A 26,009-nucleotide genomic window follows, 5' to 3' on the forward strand; every position below is an offset into this window, starting at 1 on the left:
CTTTGCTGCGCTGTAATTAAAGCATATTCTGTACGTAAAAGAATTGTGGCACATATGCACTGTATACAATGAGTGGGCACTACAGGTTTTGCATTACTCGGCAGCAAGGTCAGTTTCAAATGATGTTTTCTAAATATTTTATGCCAAATGTGTTTGCAGTGTAATTGGTGTTTATCACTTTAATCTCTACAACAGCTGTGGGCTTGTTGCACTAAATATACTGCACATAGTAAAAGTTGTAGCTAGCTAAATAAATACACAAATGCATAAACCATTTTATGATTAAACAATACCTTCTTGGATGTGTTTCTGTCCTTATGATAAATCTTTCAGTGCCAGGTGGGATGCTGATCAAAGCTGCTACAGGTAAAGCTTTAAACCATAATAGGCCCACTTTTTACTTTTGTTGTGTCACATTCTGCCACTTTAAAAATTGTCCTTCTTAAGCTGGGTATACATGGTCTTTTTTTTCATTCAACCAGTAGGTGGAATAAATGAAAAAATGGATTCCCCCATCCACACAAGCAAGGTGGAAGAAGGAATCCTCCCAAATGCAACATTGTATACTGACAACAGGGATTCTCCAACATTGTATTCTGACAGCGGGGTTTCTCCAACATTTTATACTGATAGCGGGGGCTCTCCACCAGGGGCGGACTGATCCATCGGTCATTTGGTCGCCGTCCGAGGGCCCAGACCCATTAGGGGCCCGTGGCCGGCCCAACGAGAGGCCCCTTAAAGCAGCTGTAATAATACCGCTAACAGCGCATTGCTCCCCGCCGGCCCCTCCTTCCCTCCCGTCTGTCGCAGGTGCATGCACTGTACACTACATCACCTAGGACGGACGAGAAGAGAGGAGGGGAGCAGAGCGCCGTTAGCGGTATTCTTACAGGCATTGGGTGACCAGGGTTAGTGAAACTTAATTTTTTTTACTGGAGGGCCGCCATCGGAGGGAGGGGGCACTGCAATACAGCTGTATGGGGCCAGGGCCAGACTTCAGTGTGCTCTCCCCCCCTCCCCACACTACCCCCCTGTATGCTCTCCCCCCCAGGGTTCCCCCCCCCCTCCGTGTCCCTCTGTGTCTCCCCTCCTCAGCATTTCCCTGTGTGTTCTTCCCCCGTGTGTCCCACTGTGTTCTCTCTTCCCCCCCCCCCCCCCAGTGTTCCCCTGTGTGCTCTCCCCCCAGTGCCCCCCTCCAGTGTTCCCCTGTGCGCTTCATCCCCCTGTGTGCTCTCCCCCCCCCACAGTGTCCCACTGTGTTCTTCCCCCCTGTGTGTTCCACTGTGTGCTCCCCCCCAGTGTCCCCCTGTGTGTTTCTCCCTTCCCCAGTGTCCCCTTGTGCCATCCCCCCCTCCCAGGCTCTCCTTGTGTGCTTCCCAACCCCTGAAGTGTCCACCCTGTGTGCTCTCCACCCCCACAGTGTCCCCCTGTGTGCTTCCCCCTCGCAGGGTCTCCCTGTGTGCTCCCCACAGTGTCCCCCCGTGTGCTCCCCACCCCCCACAGTGTCCCCCCGTGTGCTCCCCACCCCCCACAGTGTCCCCCCGTGTGCTCCCCACCCCCGCACAGTGTCCCCCCCCACAGTGACCCCCCGTGTGCTCCCCACAGTGTCCCCCCGTGTGCTCCCCACCCCCCCACAGTGTCTTCCCGTGTGCTCCCCACCCCCCCTCAGTGTCTTCCCGTGTGCTCCCCACCCCCCCACAGTGTCTTCCCGTGGGCTCCCCACCCCCCCACAGTGTCTTCCCGTGGGCTCCCCACCCCCCACAGTGTCTTGCTGTGGGCTCCCCACCCCCCACAGCGTCTTCCTGTGTGCTCCCCCCAGTGTCCCCATTGTGTGCTCTCCCCCCCACAGAGTTCCCCTGTGTGCTGTGCTCCCCCCCCATGTCACCCTGTGCAGGTGTGGCTTGGGACGCAGGGGCCCCATGATCTTCTATTGCCCGGGGGCCCCATCAGTTGTCAGTCCGCCCCTGCTCTCCACTGTTGGCATAAACTGGTGGCTGCACCTGGTGAGCGATGAACGTTTTCCAGCATGGCTGTTTTGACAGAAGTCTATCTGAAGATTGGCTTCTGTCAAAACAGGGAGGGCCACACACAGGTTTAAATTCGACTGGTCCCTGCTGTACTGGTCAAATTTTGAATTGTTTGTACCCACCCCTTTAGTCAAGTTCAAAAGTTAGGAGGAATGCATTTCCACATACTTTTAAACTGTGCTTGAAGTTTTGTAATGAAATGATCTTCAGAGAGCATTGCTGATTGTCCACATTAAACCTCCTCTGCAGCAGATCTCAAGTGACCAGTATTGAAGTTTTGTTCACCTTACCAGTAAAACCCCATAGAGCTTGGTTCCTTAGCAAGTATATTAGCATTCTTTTTTTTTTTTTTTTTTTTTTTTTTTTTTAAAGAGGTAAGGTATTAGGATTTCAAAATAACAATTGAAAGCCCAGCTCCAGCCAAAGCTTTTTTTTTTTGGACAGCATAGTAAAGGGTTACACTGCAATCAGGTTTGTATCGCAGGTTATGGTTAGATTTCACTTGACATTCTGTCGGACAACCAAAACAAGAAATTAGTGGAAAAGGTGTCACCTGAAGAGGGAGGCACATAAAATATGACAGATGTTCTACCCTTCTTCACTCTACTAAAAGAAGAAAAATGTTTTGGTTGTCATTCCCCACTGCAAAAACTTCCCATATCCTGTCCTTGTGACATTAGATAAGCTCACCCCAATGTGAGCACTGATAACAAAAACCTGGCAGAGGTCCTAACTCTTCCACACTTTATCCAAGACTAGACAAAGGCCCCTTTTACACGGGGTGGAATCTGCTTTATTTGGCAGGGTATCTGTCCCCTGGTGATCAGAGCAGAGCAGGCAGATGACAGGTCTGCTCAGTTTATGCAGAGCGGACACTGCCACAGCCCGCTCTATTTTATGGACTGATTTACACCTGGCTGCCCTACAATCTGCTCTGCCTAGGAGGGAGGGGAAAGGATCCTCTTCCGTTTCTTTTTTTCTCTTTAAAGCAGACCGTATTGGACTGGATGTAGGTGGGTGTAAATGGGCACAAGTTGTTTAACGTCCGCCGGCCAAAAGGGTTACATGAACCAGCTGATCAGGTCAAACCGTCAGGAGGACCTGATCGGATTGCCTTTGTGAAAGGGGCCAAAGAGTTTTGGTTGGAGTTGGGTTTTAACTGAGTGAACTGAAAGAGTTAATGTACAATAAACAAAAAAATGTGATCTTTCTGCACAACCTTATTCTGAAAAAAAAATTTTTTTGTTTTATTTAAACAAAATTTATGTGAATAGAGATTCCAACACCCTGAAACAGATTAATGACATGGGGCAGAGAGTAGGTCTGGGAGGCAAAGAAAGAGAAATAATGGCAAGGATGAAGGATGCAGGTGTGTAGAGACACAACATAAAATGAATCAGAAAGAAAGAAAAAGCCCCAAAGTCACATGTTGAGGTATTTGGAAGAAACTTGCCTTCTTAGAATTTGTAGGTGGAATATGACAACAGAAAAAAAAAAAAAGCATAAAACAAAACAGACATTCACAAGAAAAAGAAAAATATACCCAATAGACCTTTCTAAACATAGAACATGGTATTCTCAGTACAGTACAGCCTAGATTACAATATATAATATAGAACACGACAGATAACATAATTCTCTTTAGCTCCAAATTTACACATAGAAACTAAAATCTCTACAGAATTTACTCCAAAGCCAGTTGGGTTTTAAAAGCAACATTAATTCTCTTTTAACAAAGCAAAGAGAAATGTGACAGACATGGAGAAGAAAATCTGGGACTGGGATCAGGATGCATTTAAATTAAAATATGATTATTATTTTTTTCTATTTCTGGTGTGAAAAAAGCAGGCAGGCAGCAAAATGCACAGGCAACAGCAGCAATCGGCCAAAAAAAAAAAACATACAGCTCTGAAAAAGCAATTTATACAACCAAGCAGTGAAAAAATGAAAATCTACAAAGATATCTATGAATAAAAATTACTTTGGTACAAATTTCATCAGTACGCAAGCCTACAAAAATATTCCATTAAAATATATAAACAGATTTAAATAATTTTTTTTCTTTTAATTTATCTTCTATTTTATTTTATTTTTTTACCCCTTCATGCCTGAATCTCTTTAGTCGCACACTGCAGGGTTTAGATTACCAGGATACAACAAGTTTAAAAGTATAGTGCTTTAAACATTTCTTTGTTTCTTGCCAATTAAAAGTTGTTTGGAATCTCTTTTTTTGTTCTGGATAGTTGAGTCAGCAGACAAATGTTTTTTTTTTTTTATATAAATTCTATTAAATGTAAACTTAATTTTCAAGATCTACAAAAATGACAGAATGAGGCCCAGCTGGCATGCCCCTAGAAAACAAAAAATGTCAGTGCGAATATGATGGTAAGTAAACATTTGCAGTGCTAGTCTCTCTAGAAGAGACAAATTCCTGTAATATAGAATATTTCAAGAGATCAGACAGTTCCTACATACATTTTCCAGAAAATGTCTCTCAGGGGTGAAGGGGGCTGTACATATGGAAGCAACCATAGCTTCCTCCTATTAAAATAAAATAATACAAGCCAGGTGTCCTCCCACAAATGTGTGTGGGAAGTCATCAGCACCTTCAGAAACTTTTAAATAGCTTTAAAAAAAATAAAACAAGCTTCAATGCACCAGAGATTTTCACAGTGGGGGAGGGGAATAGCACCGGTTGCCTTTTTTCTCACGTTGTATCAGTCACGCCTCTGTGTAAGTACAGCTTTGGTTTTCTTGTTCCTTCACAGGAAAGATGGAGGGGGAGGGGGAGAGGGGGGGGGGGGGGGGAGGTTGAGAAGCTACTCTTAATCTCATTAAATAATATATTACTTTTACATATTTTTTATATTGCACTTCACAATGCTTTCTGCCTAGGTTACCCAAAATTCTTCTCTGTTACCAGCTCCCCGGCAGAAAGGGAGGATAATGACAGACTGAAGACTGTTTTTGGCTTGTTGCATGTGATCGCTCAAGCACGTGACTGGTGGACCTTATTTCTTTGGCTAACACGCTTTTCCTGTGGGTGTTAGCTAGTCTGGAGAATAATTATTCTGTTTCCTGTCCCTGAATATTCCTTTGTTATGGGGAGTGGGGCATGATGGGAACCCCCAAGTCTGAGTTCCTCTGCAGCACAATGGATTGGGGTCCAGGATAACATGTTTAGCTCTATTAATATTAGCGAGTCACTCTGCAGCCCTTATCCATTCAGGATAACAGGTCATTTAGGGTTCAAGACTGTTGGTTTAAAAGTCAGGTGGATGCAGGAACCAGAATAAGAGTTTACAAGAAGCAGACACTCCCCACTTCCAAGTGAAGGTTCTTCCCAGGTTTGGATAGAGGGAGGTTTAATACATCAGTGATCGGTAACTGAGTTGGGTCTTGGGTCCGAAACGTGAAGATTGTTTGATGCCAATGCCCGTCTTGTAACTGCAAAGAAAAATATTTTTTGCATGTCATTAAAATAATTATAGTGTTCATTTTGTAAAGACTTGGTATGGCTAAAAGCTTATGCCAATTTCCTACAGAAAACCAAGAACAATATCAGCAGCTTAAGACAAGTTTACTTCTCAAGACAAGATCTCTCTGCCTGTGTACATAGCAGAAGTAGACAATGCGGCAGCCATATACCTAGTCAGACTGGACAAAGTCCCAAATCCTAATTTGAAAACTTCTCTCTTTTGTCAATGACTTGGAAATATACAGAAGCTTTTAACTGAACATGACAGCCACGTATTGGTATTTTTAGAAAGAGAAGTCAGCAATGCCAGCCTCCATAATTACACACTAAAAGTTACCCTTACCGTGTCTGTAAAGGATCATGCTTTATTTTCTAAAAATAACAATGGTTTTGCACAGAGCTGCCCCAACCCTCCTCTTCTCGGATCCCCCGCCGCTTGCTATGGGGGCCCTCGTACATGCTCACTGTTTAGCCTGCTCTGTGTGTCCATTGACACACACAGGCTCAGACCCTCCCCAGCTGGTTGTGATTGACAATGATGAAGGAGAGAGTCTCTGGTCTCAGGCACAGCACTGAGTCGAGACTCTGGTAAGTATACAGTGAGGGAAGTATTTGATCCCCTGATGATTTTGTATGTTTGCCCACTGACAAATTATCAGACTAGAGTTTTTAATGGTAAAAACATGTGGAGCTGTGCTGTGTGGAATAAACTTCTAAATTAAACATATATGTGTACAGAAAGTGAGCAACCCACACATATGAAATATTCAAATAGTGTATCCCCCCCCCGATATACCGTAGTGTATATAATCCCCCAAAAATCGATATAATATTTATCATATTGCACAAATGTAGAAAAAGAGTCCACTCATTGAAGTCCACCCAATACGTGAGTAATAATAGACACCCGGTGACGACTCTTCATATAGAGTGCAGTAATGTGTATCCACCACCTTAATAGAGGTAGGCTTACCAGATAGCCAACATTAAGGGCATATCTCCAGCTAGTGTGGCTCCCCTGTTGTGAAGATGACGGATCCCGCATCTTCCTACCGGGAATGATCCAGTACCCTATGGTTCCTCCTGCAATGCTGCCAGGTCAGCCGCACTTTCTGCTAAGGTGATGGATACACATTACTGCACTCTATATGAAGAGTCGTCACCGAGTGTCTATTATTACTCACATATTGGGTGGACTTCAATGAGTGGACTCTTTTTCTATATTTGTGCAATATAAATATTATATAGATTTTTTGGGGATACACTACGGTTTATCGGGGGTGATACACCCTTTGAATATTTCATATGTATAGGTTGCTCACTTTCTGTACACATATAGGTTTTATTTATAAGTTTATTCCACACAGTGCAGTGTGGAAAATATCCAGAAAAACGCATTTCAAAAAAGTTATAAATTGATTTGCATTTTAATGAGGGAACTAAGTATTTGACCCCTTTGCAAAACATGACTTGGTGGCAAAACCCTTGTTGCAATCACAGAGGTAAGACGTTTCTTGTAGTTGGCCACCAGGTTTGCACACATCTCAGGAGGGATTTTGTCCCACTCCTCTTTGTAAATCCTCTCCAAGTCATTAAGATTTCAAAGCCTCTGCATATTTTCTATAGGATTAAGGTCTGGCTAGACCACTCCAGGACATTAATTAGCTTTTTTCTTGAGCCACTCTTTTTTGCTTGTCATGCTGGAATACCCATCCATGACCTATTTTCAATACCTTGGCTGATGGAAGGAGGTTCTCACCTAAGATTTGAGGGTACATAGCCCCATGCAGTGTCCCTTTGAGGTGAAGTTGTCCTGTCCCTTTAGCAGAAAAACACCCCCAAAGCATAATGTTTCTACCTCCATGTTTGATGGTGGGGATGCTGTTCCTGGCAGCATTCCTCCAAACACGGCGATTTGAGTTGATAGCAAAGAGCTTGATTTTGGTCTCATCTGACCGCAACACTGTCACCCACTACTAAGGAGTCTAGAGGGCAAACAACTACCTAAGAACACCTGGTTGGTGGCTTTGGACATTGAATGTCTATACAACTCCATTCCCCATGAAAAAGGACTCCAAGTTATTCAGGACCACTTAAGTGAAAGGGGCTCCACCTTTGAGGCATACGGTGGATTTGTCCTTGAACTTCTGAAATTCATTTTGACTCAATTTTTTGATGTTTGACTCCTCCCACTACCTCCAGGTGCAGGGCGTAGCAATGTGCACTAAGTGTGCCCCTTCCTACGCTAATCTGTACCGGGGGGGTGGGAGAGGGTTATTTTTTCTGATGATCGGCTATCTAGTTTAACTGGACATATTTTAAGCTGGCATCGTTACATTGACGATGTCCTCCTGTTTTGGACAGGAACTATTGATGAGCTGAAGCTGTTCTTTGACCATCTGTCCATCAACAGCTTCAATTTGAGCTTTACCATGAAATACAGCCAATCTCAGATTGAATTTTTGGATTTACAAATTTTGATCGATGATGAAGGTAGACTTAATTCATCATTATATCGTAAACCATCAGCAGGAAATACCATCCTGCATGCTTCAAGTGCCCACCCTCGACAACTACTCAACAGTATTCCGTATAGTCAATACCTTCGTCTTCAACGAAATTGCACATCGGACTCCGATTTTCATCAGGCTGCGGGGGATCTATTTACTAGACTCCAGCAGCGAGGCTACAGCAAGTCTCTTAAAACGTACCTTCAATAAAGTTGCCAACTGTAATCGAACTGATCTTATCTTTCCCAAAAATACTGCTCCAACTGATCAGCCTATTCGGATAATTACTCAGTATTCGCGACAACATTCTCAAATGAAAGAAATTATTTCCAAGTATTGGCCTCTTCTTTTGGCAGATCAGACGATTCAGAAATATATTGGATCTTGTCCACAACTCACTTACCGTAGATCCCCATCCATGAAGGATCGCTTGGTCACCAGTCATTTTGTGTTGGATCGACATTCTAGACCCTTGAGAAGAGGTACCTTCTGTTGTGGGTCATGCGATGTCTTTAAATTTATTTCTAATTCTCCATACATCTCTTTACCCAATGGAACCCCCTATGCTGTTAAACATCATGTCACCTGTAAAACTATTGGTATTGTTTACTTGGCCCAATGTTCATGCGGCTGTTTCTACATTGGGAAAACTAAACGTCCGTTTTTCAAACAAATTAGAGACCATATGTCTCCTTTATTGAAACGCCAATGCACTACTGCACTTAACAGACACATTGGCTACCATCATGACTTTGATGTAAATGTGGTACGTTTCTCCGCCCTCGAGCATGTACCGATGCATGCACGAGGAGGGGAAATAGAATCCACATTATTAAAATTGGAAACAAAATGGATACATAACCTGGATGCTATTCAGGTTTGAATGAGTATATCACTTTCAAACATTTTTTATAATTGAGGCCGTTTGGCCATGTCTGGACCTTACCCAACTTGATTGTCTGCCTTGACTCTCCCTCCCCCTCCCTACCCCCTCCCCCCCTTTTTTTTTCATTGAATACTAAATTTGTTTATCATGATTGTCTACTTAGAACATTCTATTATTATTTAACTCATAATTTGTTTAATGTGATGATGTTTTTCTTTCCTTTTTGGATATATGATTTAATGCCCTTATTATATGTGGTAATATTTTTGTTTTTAAAAAAAACCTTCCTGTATTTTTCAGTTATTCTGATTTTTATTCTGTTCAAAGATTTGTAATTTCTCTTTAATTGATTTATAGAATCTATTTTCTATTTATTTTTATCATACTGCCCAACCCCTTACTGTTTTAGTTACATAAAGACTGCGTTAATTTTTGTGTATGTGACGGAATTTTCCTTTGGTATGGCTGCCCCTGGCTCATTCCTCTATGCCCTGTGTTGGTGTTGTTTTTCCTTGTGGGTGATCCAGCCGGGTTCCAGCCCTTTGGTGCCTGTATGGACTGTGGAAACAGCGCCCGCTGTAACACTCCTGGCTTCGATACACACCCCTTGCTATCTGCCCTACCCCTTTGTCCCCTATCCGGTATTATTTTCCGGCATATACCATCCAGTTATGCCCGCTCGAGTCATCTCGGACAATCGCGTCATTTTGCATCATCATGCTGACGCTGTGTCAACCGCTAGGCATCTTGGGGATTGTAGGCACACTGTGTGGGGCGGACTCCAATGCGGAGAGTGCTTTGTCCGCTCCCTGTTGGCACGCACACACTCGGCGCATGCGTGGTCTGACAGTGACGTCACACGCTTTCTGGGGACGCTGATGCTTACTGCATAGGTGGAAAGGTTAGTTGCACGGTCTGGCTGATTGTGTTCCACACCAATTCAGCCTTCGTCTTAACGTCTTTCTCTTTTATATACAATCCATTTATATATGTTTTTCGTTGTTTCTTTTACTATTAGGGGCCATACTAAGCAAAATTGCTTACTATTTAGCCCTGTCTTGGTTGGGCTCAGTTGCTGGATACCAACCACTGTCTCTGATTGATGAAGACTTTCAAACAGCCTTAGGCTAAGCTTTAGGTATGCAGATTTATGATGTTTCCTTTCCTTTTTCCTTCTTTTTTTTTATTTTTTACGTTTTTTGGGGAATTACTTACTATATAGTTTTTTTGCCCTATTTAGGCTATCCTAAAGCCCTTTCTACTATAAATTTGCTGCAATACTTTCAGCGTTCCCAATACGAATCTTTTACATCAACCCTTAATTGGTACGTATGTGAGACATACATCTCCTTTGCATGCCACATTTGTGATACTATAGACTTCTTTTGTTTTTCCTCCTTTTTTAATTTATATTGATTGGCCTCCTCTCTGCCCCCTGCAGCCACTATGGGTGGGACCTAAGGCTTGGCTGATCCATTCTCCTCTCCCGTTTGTGGGAGGGCTCCACCAACTGTGGGCCTGTGGATGAGCCAGGGGTATGTATCTATTTATAGTTTAATTGTAAAAACTAACTAGAAGTGAATTTTTATGCCTTACTCATTTGTGTAGACCATTTCAGTGGGGGTCATTGGGCGGTGTGCTATTCTGTAATTTTATGCAAATAATCATGTATTGTCTATTGCTATTCCTAGCTGCTATTTCATCCCCCTTTGGGTCAAAGAATTTATTCCCCGGAAGAAGCCATGATTATGGCGAAACATTTCGGGATTCTCTTGACCAACAACCTAAACTGAATGGATTGAACTTTTATCTATGTATTGTGGTATCTTTTGTAAAAACATCTGGTATTACACAGAATATTTTATTTAAAAAAATGTGTTTTTTCAATAAAGCTTTGTTGTATTTAAAAAAATCTTTCTATGCATAATATTTAAACTTTTGAGACATTGGTAATTCTACGACACAATTCTATGTCCAAATTGGCTCCGTAATAATCTCACTCTCCCTACATCCACACTCTTTAACACTGTCACCCAGTTCTCCTCTGAATCATTCAGATGTTCATTAGCAATCTTCAGACGGGGGGACCCTGTGGGCGCTGAAGGATTTCAGTCCTTTGCGGCGTAGTGTGTTACCAATTTTTCTTGTTGACTATGGTCCCAGCTGCCTTGAGATCATTGACAAGATTCTCCCGTGTAGTTCTGGGCTAATTCCTCACCTTTCTCCTGATCATTAAAACTCCACGAGGTGAGATCTTGCACGGAGCCCCAGACTGAGGAAGATTGACAGTTATGTGTTTCTATCATTTACAAATTGTCACCCTCTCACCAAGCTGCTTGGCGATGGTCTTGTAGCCCATTCCAGCCATGTGTAGCTCTACAATATTTTCCCTGACATCCTTGGGCAGCTCTTTGGCCATGGTGGAGAGATTGGAATCTGATTGATTGCTTCTGTGGACAGGTGTCTTTTATACAGGTAAAAAGCACTTCCTTTAAGAGAGTGCTCCTAATCTCAGCTCGCTACCTGTAATAGAAGACACCTGGGAGAAACAAATCTTGCTGATTTTTAGAGGATTAAAATACCTATTTCACTCATTAAAATGCAAATCAATTTATAACTTTTTATAAATGCATTTTTCTGGATTTTTTTGTTCTTATTCTGCCTCTCAATGTTAAAATAAACCTACCATAAAATTATAGACTGATCATTTCTTTGTCAGTGGCCAAACATACAAAATCATCAGGGGAGCAAATACTCTTGTCCCTCACTGTAAGGGGAGCTGCATGTATAGAATGCATTTAAGCTGATTTCCATATTTCCTTCACTAAGTGTTGCAGTTTCTCCAAGCACTATACAAAACTGCATGCAAATTCAACTACAAACAGTACACAGTGCTGGGTTCCAGCTGTGAGACAGACTTACCTTTTCACATCCAGCACAAAATATAAGTTGGTCTGAGTGGAGCTCAGCCATTCATAGGGAGCTTTGTATTCTGTGAATGAATACAAAGCTTCCTCTGATTGGTCGAGTCTGAGAGCGCAACATCATCAGCCAATCCTTCCAACTCGGGCAATCAGAGAAAACGTATTCCTTCACAGAATACAAAGCTGCCTATGGTTGGCTGAGTGTTGCTCAGACCAACTCATATTTTGTGCTGGGTAGGAAAACGGGAAGTCTGTCTCACAGCCGGAACCCAGCACTGTATGTAGCTGAAGCTACATGTAGTACATGCAGTACTTAGAGCCAGTGCAGCATGGAGGAATAAAGGAAATATTTTGTTTGGAGCAGCTTGGTGCAAACAAACTATTTAAAGTTATAGGAAACATGGACATCAGCTTCAGGGCAAAAAAAATAAAAATCTGTTTTTACAACCACTTTAAAGTCTGTTAGTAGCAGATCTATGTACTTGTGAGATGAGCCTTAAAGGGAATCTGTCATGTTAGAAATATTAAAAATGCTATTGCTCTTTTGTAAACATATTTAGACACTGGAGACCCGCGATATAGCCGAATAACGGCTACAGCACGGACCTGCTTTGCAGGGACTACGTCTATTGACGTCGTCCCGTGCACGAGCGGCCTGCGCGGCGCGCTCTGTGATCAGCGAGTCTATGAGACTCGCCTGTTCACGGATCGGAGCAAGGGGTCGATCCCGACCCCTTACACAAGTGATCAGCTGTCAGCCAATGACAGCTGATTATGTGACACAACAGAGCCGGTAATTGGCTATTTTTCCTCCTCGTGCTGACAGCACGAGGAGAAAAAAAAAGCCGATCACCGGCGGCCGTTAGAGGGACTTCAGTCCCGATCACGGCTAGCTCATCAGTGCCCACCTGCCCCCTGCCAGTGCCACCTAGATATTAAAAAAGTGCCACCCATCAGTGCCCACAATCTGCCTCAACAACAGTGCTGCACCTCAGTGCCACATATCCATGCCCAGCAGTGCCACCTATCAGGGCCCATCAGTCCCATCTATCAGTGGTACCTATTAGTGCCACCCATCCGTGCCACCTATCAGTGACATCTTATCTGTGTGCATCTTTGCCCATAAGTACTGCCTTATCTGTGCCTATTAGTGCCGCCTTAACTGTGCCTTTCAGTGCCGCCTCATCAGCGCATTTCAATGAAGGAGAAAAATTACCTGTTTTCAAAATTTTATAACAAACTATTAAACATGATTTTTTATTTTTTTTGCATTTTTTTTGTTTGTTTAGCAAAAAATAAAACTCCCAGCTGTAATTAAATACCACCAAAAGAAAGCTCTATTTGTGGGAAAAAAAATGATAAAACTTTAATTTGGGTACAGTGTTATATGGCCGCGCAATTGTCATTCAAAGTGCATCAGAGCTGAAAGCTGGTCTGGGCAGGAGGGGGGTTTAAGTGCCCAGTAAGCAAGTGGTTAAAATATGAGGCTTGCATCCTAATTTATACATTTGCATTCTAAAGAACTCTTGACCTAAATGCTTGTTTTGGGTCAGTGACACTAAGCAGTAAGACCAGTTTGAGAAACCACATTGATTAATCAGTTTTTTTTTCTTCAACCCACTGGTTGAAGGAAAAAACTTGACTCTATTCCCACATCTACACACTCAATGGGGATGGGGCAATCTTCCCTGCTGGGCTATTGTATTGTGAAAGTGGGGAGATTTCCCCACCATCAGAATACACTGATCAGTGCTGATTGTGCGGAGAAAATCTGACAGGTTGGTTGTACAGAAGTTGATCGGTAGATTGGCTTTTGTACAACCACAGTGCCCACACCTGTCCCCGCTTAATCGGCCGAATTTCGATCCCTGTATGGCTAGCTTAAAGGGGTTGTAAAGGTAAATTTTTTATTTTCTACATACCGTATATACTCGAGTATAAGCCGAGATTTTCAGCCTCTTTTTTGAGGCTGAAAGTGCCCCCCTCGGCTTATACTCGAGTCATCGCCGTCTGACTGCTCGATCAGCGTATCGAGCAGACAGACGGCGGACATACTACAATTTGAAAGCCGCGCCTCCTTCTCCGCCTCCGCCTGTGATAGGCGGAACACTGAATTTCCCAGCAGCCTGTGTTCCGCCTATCACGGACATCGTCTCATCCTCGTCCGTAGTACGAGGATGAGACGATATCGGTGATAGGCGGAACACAGGCTGCTGGGAAATTCAGTGTTCCGCCTATCACAGGCGGAGGCGGAGGCGGGGCTTTTGAATTTTAGAATGGCCGCCGAGGCGATCCTGGCAAGGCACGGGACGGAGGCAAGGCAAGGCACGGCACGGGACGGGACGGGACGGAGGCAAGGCACGACACGACACAGGACGGAGGCAAGGAGGCAAGGCACGGCGGCAAGGAGGCAAGGCACGGCACGGGACGGAGGCAAGGAGGCAAGGCACGGGACGGAGGCTCGGGACACAGGTAGGCTGGACACACACACACACACACACGGACACACACACATGGACACACACACACAGGGATGGATGGATGGAGACACACACACACAGGGATGGATGGATGGATGGAGACACACACACACAGGGATGGATGGATGGATGGAGACACACACACACAGGGATGGATGGATGGATGGAGACACACACACACAGGGATGGATGGATGGACACACACACACACAGGGATGGATGGATGGATGGACACACACACACACAGGGATGGATGGATGGATGGACACACACACACACACAGGGATGGACGGACACACAGGGACGGACACACACACAGGGATGGACAGGCATATCTCACCCTCGGCTTATACACGAGTCAATAAGTTTGCCAGTTTTTTTGGGGGTAAATTGGGGGCCTCGGCTTATATTCGGGTCGGCCTATACTCGAGTATATACGGTAGGTTCCTTTAAGCTAGGGCATTGTTGGTTCACTTACCTTTTCCTTTGATTTCCCTTCTAAATGTTTTTTTGCTTTGTCTGAATATCTCACTTCCTGTTTCTCCTCAGTAAACTTCTCACCATCATCCGAGCTGGTGGTTAGTCAGCCAGGACAGCTTACTGAACAGCTTACTGGGGTGAAACAGGAAGTGAGAAATTTAGACAAAGAAAACAAAGAAAAAAAACATTTAGAAGGGAAATCGAAGGAAAAGGTAAGTGAACCAACAATGCACTAGCTTATAGGAACCTATGTAGAAAATAAAAAAATTACCTTTACAACCCCTTTAAGGATGTCAGAAACTCTTAAAATCAACATAGACAAGGCAGTTTATTTAAACATGTCCCTTTAAATAATTTTTTTTTTAAATGTCCTTATGTGCACTGCGCCACGTCAATGCAATCACAAGATTGCAGACGAGGCGCTTCATTTGGCCAAAAAAAACTTGCTCTGTGGCGCGGTCAAGCGCGCCACAGCTTCCGGCTGGGCGGGTGAGTGCAGCGCATAGACTCATATCCAATGAGCAGTGCTTCCGACGTCACTCACGGAAGTGACGTTGGCACTCATCCGCTCAGTCCAGCGGCGGAAGGAGGTGAATGAAGTGATGTTCGGCGGCGCTGACTGCAGCCCAAAACGCCCCCTGCTTATCAACCTCAACATTTGGTGAGCAGACGGCAGGACCCCCCCCCCATCCCCCGCTGCAAATAGATTCATTGTGTTCGTCTGTTTGTGCTGCTTATCAAGGGGGGGGGGTGGGGTGGTGGCAGGACAGCAGCAGGATGGCAGCACCCCCCCCCCCCATAATTCCTAACTTAAGCAGTTACATTTAGCAGAAAATGGGCAGTTATAAAATAAATGGACATAGATTAGATATATTACAAAAGAAATGTGCTGGTACTCTGGGAGTGAGGGCTGTTAACAAGCTCTAGAGATAACCTGGCATCAGAACATACATTTCAATACCTGTCTTCCCATACGATTTCATTTATTTAACACATTTTATGCATGTTATTTACCCCTTATCAACGTGACTGAAGATGGACCAAATTTTCCCTACCTGCTGCCCATTCACACCTGTACCTTGTAACACTAACAAGTTTTGCAAAAGGTGAAAAAAAGGAAAGTAAAAAATTTTGCAGCCTGGCATTACCCATAAGTCGGTTGGACAGCAGCACAACACCCCCCATCCCCACTTATCAAATTCATTCATTTTTTGGGTGGTTGGATGGCAGTATGATCTCAGAGAATTCATACCGGTGACTGATGGTTGTGGTATGATCTTATACTTGTGACCAATGATCACAGTATAATCTCATACCTGTGACCAATGATCGCAGTATGTTCTCATACCTGTGACTGATGCTTGCAGTATGATGTCATACCTCTGGCCCATGACTGTAGTATGATCTCATACTACTACACAGAATGTGCAGAGCCCAATGTATAACGTACAGCCTGGTATATAATGTGCAGCCTGGTATATGATGTGTAGAGCCCGGTGTATAATGTGCAGCCTGGTATATGATGTGCAGAGCCCTGTATTTAATGTGCAGCCTGGTATATGATGTGCAGCCTGGTATATGATGTGCAGCCTGGTATATGATGTGCAGCCTGGTATATGATGTGCAGAGCCCTGTGTATAATGTGCAGCCTGGTATATGATGTGCAAAGCCCTGTGTATAATGTGCAGCCTGGTATATGATGTGGATTATATAAGGGGTGTGACTTGTGCGAAGTGGGAGGGGCAAGTCGTGGAGGGGTGGGGTCTTGCGCCCCCCCATCCTAAAACTTCACCAGCCGCCACTGAGACAAGGGAGCTCCTATATTTTTATGCTGAACTTATGCTAGATTACTTACATCTAGTTAATTATGCTTTTTTTTTTTCTAATTCCATACTCTAAGCAGTGTCTTTATAGGAAACCATAACAACTACAAACAAAGCTCTAAATAGAACTTTACTGATTCTTAAGTAACCAACAATAAATCCTCTGAATGTTTTGATGTTTTATAACAGGTGCAGTAAAGTCTGAACTTCCTGACTTGTAACCACACCTGTATCTATAGATTCTTCAGATTGTTTCACGTCATCCATTATATTTTACTATTGTTGAGATATATATTTTTTTTCAAATATGAACAAATCATGACTGCCTCCACCCAACATAAATATAAATAGCCTGAAGCTAGTTAAAAAACAAAAATCTGGGAGTTCTATGTCTTTTATATCAGGGGCATGTTGTCTGATGGCAAAGAGCGTATGTGCTATGCGTCATATGGTTCAAATCTGTACCATTCTGTTAATGGAAACAGATACATTTTTTATTTGTATTGAATTTTAATAAGACAAAGGAAAAGCCTAGGAAAGGAAAAAAACAGGTTGAGCACCCATAAAGTCACACACAGGGGGTAAAAATGTGAGCGACACCCTGTACTAAGAAGAGAGAGAGGCATGTGCTTTTGCAAAATTACTGCCAAGGCCGAGATCTGACCCTTGCTTGCACTCTACTTCAAACATCTCGTCCAGACCAGACTGGACAAAAACACAGGATTCACCCCAAAAGAAAAATTTTTGAAATTTGTCAGTTGTGACATTGTTACACACCAAGAAAAATATGCAATGGTAGACTTGCGAGAAGCACATTTCATAGCTTTCAAGAGTGTGGGAATTACTTAATCTTACAGGCCCTCTTACCATAGGACCCGGGCATCAACAACCAAGCCATTAAAGTCGGTGGCATGGAGAGTCTGAAAAACATGTCATTTTGGTCTGGTTTGGTGCAATAAGGCCCACCAGAATGTGCCCCATCCTAATCCTGCAGAAAAGTTGAGGAAGCAGCTTCAGAGGTAGAAAACTATAGATCAGGCTGAACTGATCCACAGTCACCAAAGCATCTACTGTAAAGGATCATAGATCCTTAGATCTGGAGACAATCCTCTTTGTTTATTGTTGAATCTGGAAGCCAGGAGGTTTACATTTGGTGTCCCCACCAGACAAAGGTATTTGATCACCTCTGGGTGAAGAGACCACAGTCTGGAGTCCAGCCACTGATCACTGAGGAAGTACACCTGCTAGTTATTAAAACCCGGGAAGTGCATGGCAGAAACATTAACTTCTCTGCAAGCCAGAGTCAGATCAGCTTCTCCCTGAGCTGAGAATTCTGGTACCGATTCATGTAAGCCACTGTCATGGGATTGTTTCTTCCTGTACAAAGTCTGCAAATAAGGATCAAGTAAAATCCTTCACGCCCTTGGCTAATTGTGCAGCTGCAGCTTTTAGGGAAATCAGAGACAGACTCTGAAGGAAAGGATGCTGAAACGCACATGGCTGCTTTTTGAATGAGCTACCATGTTTGTAAATTTGTCTATAAACACAGACATAGTAGCTGGGAACTCTTCCCTAGACAATGCTGAGAAAGCGTTAGCCCCCAAAAGTGTTATGAAGCACTCAGAGGCGTGCTGTGACTCAGAAAGGCATCAGTGATTTGGGTTATCGGTATTTGGTCCCTTAGGAAGATTCTTCAGTGAAGCTAGTGGATCGCAAGCTGACAAGACCCAAATCACTGCACCATATGCACTTATGATTCATAATACTATAGTATGCAGGTGAGGAATTGCCAACAAGGGTACCCACAAGCTGCTCTTGGTGCAGAAAAGTTTTTTTTTTCTTTTCAAATATTTTATTGACAACAATCAAGAAAAAGAAACAGGCACAGTTACAGATGTTATAGACGTAGGAGAACATTCCAGCAGAGCATTGGAGTAGTAAAAAGTCACGACCATGCATATAGATATAGATTGCACAACTGATTCCCATTCAATGTGGATCAAAAATTAAGAAGTAGCATCGATGGGAGAAGTATGTGATTGTGAGTCCGAAAACTATAACCAACACATAAGGCAGGGATACTCTGCCCGAGCAATCTGGGCAACAGGTACATAACATGTATTATATGCCACCATAGTCAGAATAGTCAGTGAAAGGAGAGAAAAGAGCAAGTGGAGGGAAAAGAGAAAAGAAAAAGAAAAGGGGGAACTAAAGGTAAAGAAGAATAGAGACTAAAGGAAAAGATAAGGAGAGAACAAATAAGGTAGAGAGAGAAAAGGTACTGGCCAGGCCGCCCCCACGCCCCATGGAAAATTGGGAACAAACCACCACCACTAGGAATAGGATCAGGGTTCCAGGAGACGGCTATCAAAATCGGGGGGGGGGAGATAATGATCTGCCCAAGGGCGCCAAATTTTAAGGTGTTGAGGAATCTTATCCAAGATTGTGGCTTCGATTTTACTGTGTATCATAGCCAGAGTGACTCTATTTTTAACTAAAAGTTTTTTTTTTAATAGGTACGTTTTTATTTGCCTCCTTTAAGGAGAAAATTATTGGTACAATACAACAGCGCATCGTACAATACAAACAAAATACAGTGTTCAGTGTACAATCAGTTTCTCAGTCATTACATCTCAACAGGATCAGGTCAAAAGAAGAGGATAGGAGATAAAAACCAAAAAAGGGGAAATAGACGGAAAAAAAAGGGGGGGGGGGGGAGGAGAGAGGGAGGGGGGGGCGGGGAGAACAGAAGTCAGGAGCCCGAATACGGCCCACAGTAAAAAAGCATTCATCAGCAATATATAGGTCATTCTATTCTATTCTATCCCGTGCCGAGATCATCGAGGGGATATAATTCTGAATCCCCTCTGTCCAATCCTCCCCCCTTAGAGACGGGAGGTCAGACCTCCACTTGCAGAAAAGCTCAGTCTCCTCCACGGGCTTCAAAGTGGAGAGCCTAAGATAGAGGGATGAAAGAATACGATCCGCTTGCTTGGAAATTAGGAACTTCTCAATCTGGTGAGAACATATAGAGATCCTGTCCGGGAATTGGGCCCGCGTCGCATGGCGCAGCTGCAGGTATCGAAAAAACATTTTATTTGGTAGCCCGAATTCCGCTTTTAGGGTGTCAAAATCTAGTAGAACCCCCCTAGGCATAACATGCTGTAGGGTCGTAATACCATATTTGGCCCACAACGCTGGGTCTGGGACAGAGTGCAAGTGCTGCAACTGCGGATTGCCCCACAACGGCATATGGGGTGAGACATCTAAAGGGCCACCAAGTTTCGTCGACACCTGCATCCACACCCGCACCGTCGTTGTCATAGCGGACGTGATGGCTGGATGGGCCCTAGGGCCCCTAAAGATTAGATTACTAAGTGCAGCATAAGACCCCAGAATTGCCGCCTCCAAGTTGACCGCCGGGTTGGACCTCGATTGCACGAACCACCACCGCACCGTGACTAGCACCGCCGCCCAGTAATATTTTTTCAGGCACAGCAAGGCCAGCCCCCCAGCAGACAAGGGTAGCTGGAGGGCAGTCCTCGCCACCCTGGGCACCGTTTAGGCCCAAATGAACGCAGTGGTCACTCGATCTACCTTCAGAAAGAAGGAGTTCGGGATCAGGGTAGGGGTGTTCCGAAAGACATACAAGAACTTTGGCAAGAAGGTCATTTTTAAAAGGTTGATTCTTCCCACCGGTGACCAAGGCAAACACTTCCACATTTGGCATTTGGCAATCAGATCCTCTAGGATTGGGTATACATTATCGTCTAAATATTGTTCGGGGTCCCCCCTCACCACTATCCCCAAGTAGCGGAATCGCTGAACAAATTTCAGGGGCGTTGGCGTGCTCATATCCCGGGGGTTCTGAGAAAGTGAGAATAGCAAGGATTTATCCCAGTTGATCCTAATCCCTGAGAAGGAAGCAAACTCGTCCATGATACATAGGGCCTGTTGTAATGAGGCAGATGCGTCAGGGAGGTAGAGGAGGGCGTCATCTGCATATAAGGATATTTTTTTCCTAAGGGGGCCCACCCGTAGCCCCTCAAACTCCTCCGATGCCCTCAAAAGTATAGCCAGGGGTTCCACTGCCAGCGCAAATAGGCCAGGGGACAGAGGGCATCCCTGCCTCGTGCCCCTGCCCAGCGAAAACTCCTCAGACACCATATCATTGGTGCGAATTCTAGCTACGGGGCTGTTATAAAGCATCTTAATCCAGGATATAAATTTAGGGCCAAAGTGGAAGCGTCCTAAAACCCCCCAGAGGAACTGCCATTCGACAGAGTCGAACGCCTTTTCCGCGTCGAGTGACGCAACGACTCCCCGCCCTTGCCCAGTCCTCGCTCTGGAGATGTGAGTATACAATCGCCTCATGTTAATGTCAGTGCCTTTGCCAGGCATAAAGCCCGTTTGATCACCATGAACTAGGGTCAAGATCACAGAATTGAGCCTGTTTGCCAAAATCTTTGTCACTATTTTTGCGTCAACATTAAGCAGCGAGATCGGGCGGTAGAAGGAGCAACACTCAGGGTCCCTATTCGGTTTGGGGATAACAACGATCACCGCCTCGGACATAGTGGGCGGGAAGCTCCCCTCCGCCAGCATGGTGCAAAGTGAGTTGTGAAACTGTGGGGCAAGGACGTCAGCATGGGTTTTATAAAACTCCGCTGGTAGGCCATCAGGACCCGGAGTTTTGGAGACTTTGAGGGAGGCAATAGCCACCTGAACCTCCTCCAGGGAGATCGGAGCCTCCAGGCGGCCACGGTCGACATCAGAGAGCATCGGGAAATCAACCCGGTCTAAAAATTGACCAAGTGGGGTAAAGACCTCTCTGGGGGCATATAGGGCCCTGTAATATTGCACAAATCTATCATTTATTTGAAAGGGATCCGATAACATCTCCCCCTGCTCCCCCTTAATTCTGGCTATATGCGCTACCGAGGCCCTCTCCTTGGCCAACCAGGCCAGAAGTCTGCCCGTCTTCTCCCCCTGTTCGAAAATGCGTTGTGTTTGGGCCAACATCTTCCTGCTACCCTCCGTCCTAAGCAAGGAGATCTCCCTATGAGCCGATTGTAAGGCAGCATAGGTCGCTCCATCGCCCCCCCATTGTGTAAGACCTCTCCAGCTCCTGTGCCTTTTTTTCCGCTTCCTCTAATGCCCGCCTAGAATTCTTCCTGGCCTTGGAAATGGAAAGCTGGTACTGACCTCTGGCATAGGCCTTGAAGGCATCCCAGAGCACCGTGGAAGCCGCGGTACCTCTGTTCAACCCCCAATAGGACCCTAGCTCTGCCTCAACCTCCGGGGCAACCCGCTCATCCGCCACCCAGTATCCAGAGAGCCGCCATAAGGCGGGCCCCGGGTTGTGGCCCACCCCGAGCCGCAGCAGCATAGGAGCGTGATCAGATATGCCTCTGGGCAAAATCCCTACATCCACAGTGCGGGGTAACAACAAAGCGTCCGCCAACAGCAGGTCAATCCTCGAAAATGAGCCATAATTTGCTGAGTGACACGTGTATTGCCTGTCAGTAGGGTGTTTCCACCGCCAGATATCAGTGAGCCCATATAATTCCATCCATTTCAAAAGTTTGGAACTCTGGCCCATACCCATCCGGAGTCTATCCAGGGACGGGTTCGGGGTCATATTGAAGTCTCCCGCCAACAGCACCCCAGCACCAGGGTAGAGTGCCATTATAGGGGTCAACTTAGTCAGGAGCTCCATGGTAGCTGGCGGGGGCACATAAATACCTATCAGGAGCATCTCCAGTCCATTGCACACGGCATGGAGTACTACATACCGGCCACCCGGATCCAAATGGAGATCAAGCAGGCTGAACTGGAGAGATCTATGCACCAGAACACTGACCCCCCTGGCATATACAGAGTAGGTAGAGTGGTAATACGCCCCAACCCAGGGCTTTTTAAGGGCCAGCGTCTTCCCACCAGTCAGATGGGTCTCCTGTAGTATACAAATCTGTGGGGAGTATTTCTTAACATACGTGAACACCAGGGAATGCTTGAGCTTAGAATTTAGGCCCCGTACGTTCCAGGACAAGATGGTCAATGGAGCCATAATCTTTCATCCCATAAAAACAGACGGTGTCCCCGGAACAGCAACCTGCCACCCAGGGGCCTGCCCGATATCCCGCACACCCCAACCTCCCCCAACCCCCCCCCGGGACCCCCACCCCCATAACAGAAAGTAGACACTCCCATCACTCCCCTGTCGACACTGAAGAAACGTACCAAGAACCTGACCCCAGCTACACATAGAAAAAATTAGGACACTGTATGAAGAAAGACCAATTGAACACATGAACAATAATTTCCCCTCCCCCCCACCCCGACATCACCCCCCAAACTTCAGCGTGCCCTAATCCCTAACCAAACTTCCCTGGCATCTACCATGGGGGTGCATGGAAAGATGAGCACCATGAGTGCCACAGTCGCAGCACTGCAAGTCCGGTCCAATCCATCTTCCGGATAAAAGGGCCCTGCAGAGGCATTTTTATATATAAGTTCACCCGGCCAGGACCGGGGGCGCAGTCTTAAAAAAGGGGGGAACCATTTCAAACAAACAAACGAAAAACAGTGTGCAAAAGGAGAACAAAGAAAAAAATAAAAGGGTGAAGGAAGGGGGGGGGGGGGGGTGTTGTGACAGAGCTCCATCAGCAGGTAGGAGTCAGAGTCCGAGCCGGCTGGGCACAACAGGGGCAACAAAGAGCCAGCTGGGCAGCGTCACCTCCCCAGCAATGAAACGGGGTCCAAGCCTGCCCTTGCCAACAAGTCTGTAGGAGGTGCAGAGAAAAGTGCATAGAAGAAATGGGAGCATAACAGTCACACAGCACCTCAGGGCAGCTCACCGATCCTCCCGATTCCATGGTAATGTCTCCAGCCAGGCCGCAGCATCGTCCAGTGAGGTGAAGAAACGGACCGTTTCGCCATCTTGTACCCGAAGTCGGGCCGGGAACAGCATGTTGTACTTAATGCGCCTGTTGCGGAGGTTCATTTTAACCTGGTCAAAGGAGCGGCGTAGCTTCTGAGTGTCAATGGAGTAGTCCGGAAAGATCATCAGGCGCGCCCCTTCATAGGTAAGAGCCTCCACCTTGCGGGCCTCCCTCAGCACCAGGTCGCGGTCCCTGAAGTGGAGCAAATGGAGAATGAACGTGCGTGGAGGAGCCCCCGGGATGGCCCGGACGGCAGGCATTCTGTGCGCCCTCTCCACAGTGAAGAACCGCGAAAATTGCGCTTGAGGCAGAAGCACACGGAGCAGATCTTCAGTAAAAGCATGGGGGTCTGCACCTTCCGCCCCCTCAGGCAGTCCCACAATACGGAGATTATTCCTCCGATTTCTATTTTCGGAATCTTCCGCTCTGCTTTCCAGTATTTTCACCCTGGTCTGCAGTGTCCTGAGTGTCCCAGAATGGTCCCGCAGCACGGCCTCGGATTCGCCCACGCGGCGTTCCGCTTCAGTCAGCCGGGTGCGGAACGAGTCCATGTCCCTCCGGATGAGGCTGATGTCTAGCTGCACTGATTCTATCTTACCCGTCAGGGCAGACTGGCAGGTCGTTATGGCTTGCATCAGCGCCGCGAAGTTGGACTGCTCCGACAGCGCCGGGTCTGGGTCTTCCGGCGGAGACGCCATGCGGGCCGCAGGCTTCGGGTCTGGAGATAGGCCGGAACTAGGCCGCGGCTTCGTTTTGGCCGATGCGGGGGTCCTGCGGCTGCCAGAGCTACCCCTGCCCTTGGTCATCCCCTCCTGGGTCCGTGCACTCGGGGTTAGGTACCTCTATGTGCGGTAACTGCAGGGCAAGGATCGGTTTTAGTGGATGGTCGGCCGGAGCTCACTCCATGTGCGTCCGCTCAGTCGGCCATCTTGGTGGTGCAGAAAAGTTTAATGCCAGTCTGTGGCTCTATCACTGGAGGTGGAAGGGGGCTTAATGTGGAAGTATAGCACAGGCATATGGCGGGACAGGGCATGGAGTCTAGTCAAATGGCATGCATGTGTGCAGTGTTGGTCGGCCCGGTGAGTTACCTTTTGTGTCAATTACCAATGCATTGCAGGGGTTAATGGGGGTAACTGCAGTGGGGGGTCAGGGACCACAATGGGTGGGCCGCAGGCTCTAGTGGCCACAGTAGGGGACCCCGGGGTTGGTGGGCACGGCGCCCGCCTCTGTGAGGCCCGACTCACAATTGCAGGCGTTATTGGGGGGCTTGCAGGACCTGGTACAGCGGTTTGCACCTGGCACGAGCAGGCGAGCGCCGCAAGCATCAGTGTGGGTGCCGCCAAGTATCACCCGTGGTTGGGGCTGCGGGGTTGCCCCCCCTTTGCGGTTACGGTGGTTGCATCACCCACTGGGGCCATGCCTGCCTGGGTCTGTCTCGGCTCCAATGGTGGCAACAATGGCGTGGGTAAAAAAAAGGGGGTACAGCACAGGAAGGTGGAGGGAAGACTGACGTGGTTCACATCACGGATGTGACAAAATGCAAGGTATACGTCTTCTTCGATGGGGCCACAGCTGAAGTCCGAGATTAAGGGGAGTATGTGGAAATATTTTCCCTCTTGCCCCTCGAGAAGTTTAACCTAGATAGGGTTAAGCCGGATGATAGTAAAAAGGAAGATGAAGAAAAACGGCTTTACAGTCTAATCCCACGCACGTTTTCAAACTGGCTACAAGCGTTTGCCATTATGGCAAGCTTGATAGGTGAGAAGAACCCCGAACATTGTTTGGCACTATTTTGCTACATGGACGTGGTAGGGGAGGCCTACAGGGTATACGGGGGTACTGCATGGCTCAGGTACGACAAGCAGTTCCACCAACGCAGGGCAGTACGTCCCTCCCTACACTGGAACCATAAGGATATTAGCCTCTGGATGAAACGTATGTCCTCGGCACGGGCCCCAAATAATTTTTTTTTCTTTTCTGAGACTTGCATAGCTTATACAGCACAGTCCTGTCTGGGGGGGCAGGAGACATGCTGCATTTTCTCTGCTGCGAGTAAGTAATCTACCTGTGACTGGACTGCAAAAGGAGACTCATTTCTTTTTCTCCCCCTATCAGCATACCACTTGTTAGCAAATGAGAACTGTTGTGGCTTATTCTCCCTCTCACAGTAAGAGCTCTTACTATATCTCTTACAGAGAATACCAGGTTAAATATAGGTATTTACACTGCTTGCATTGAAAAATTTACCGTATATACTCGAGTATAAGCCGAGATTTTCAGCCTCTTTTTTGAGGCTGAAAGTGCCCCCTCGGCTTATACTCGAGTCACCGCTGTCTGACTGCTCGATCAGCGTATCGAGCAGACAGACGGCGGACATTAAAATTCAAAAGCCGCGCCTCCTTCTCCGCCTCCGCCTGTGATAGGCGGAACACTGAATTTCCCAGCAGTCAGTGTTCC

General features: G+C 46.1%; 1 protein-coding gene and 1 long non-coding RNA gene across 4 annotated transcripts in view; one reads left to right on the plus strand and one right to left on the minus strand.

Moving 5' to 3' along the window:
• Window positions 1–3,247: 3,247 nt before the first annotated feature.
• The window catches only part of COL27A1 (collagen type XXVII alpha 1 chain), a 752,882-nt gene continuing 730,120 nt past the window's right edge, over window positions 3,248–26,009 (minus strand). For all 3 annotated transcript variants that reach the window (XM_077478787.1, XM_077478785.1, XM_077478786.1), the window contains one exon: window positions 3,248–5,474. In XM_077478787.1, coding sequence (XP_077334913.1) covers window positions 5,328–5,474 — 147 coding nt within the window. In that variant the 3' untranslated portion in view covers window positions 3,248–5,327. The remainder of the gene's footprint in view (window positions 5,475–26,009) is intronic.
• Window positions 9,956–10,822, plus strand: LOC143988480 (uncharacterized). The gene is made up of 4 exons (XR_013276868.1): window positions 9,956–10,039; window positions 10,142–10,226; window positions 10,343–10,436; window positions 10,593–10,822. It is a non-coding gene; the product is annotated as an uncharacterized LOC143988480 (long non-coding RNA).

Source organism: Lithobates pipiens, unplaced genomic scaffold, assembly GCF_037356315.1.
Source record: "Lithobates pipiens isolate NorthernLeopardFrog02 unplaced genomic scaffold, aLitPip1_a1.2 Scaffold_1, whole genome shotgun sequence".
Taxonomy (NCBI): domain Eukaryota; kingdom Metazoa; phylum Chordata; class Amphibia; order Anura; family Ranidae; genus Lithobates; species Lithobates pipiens.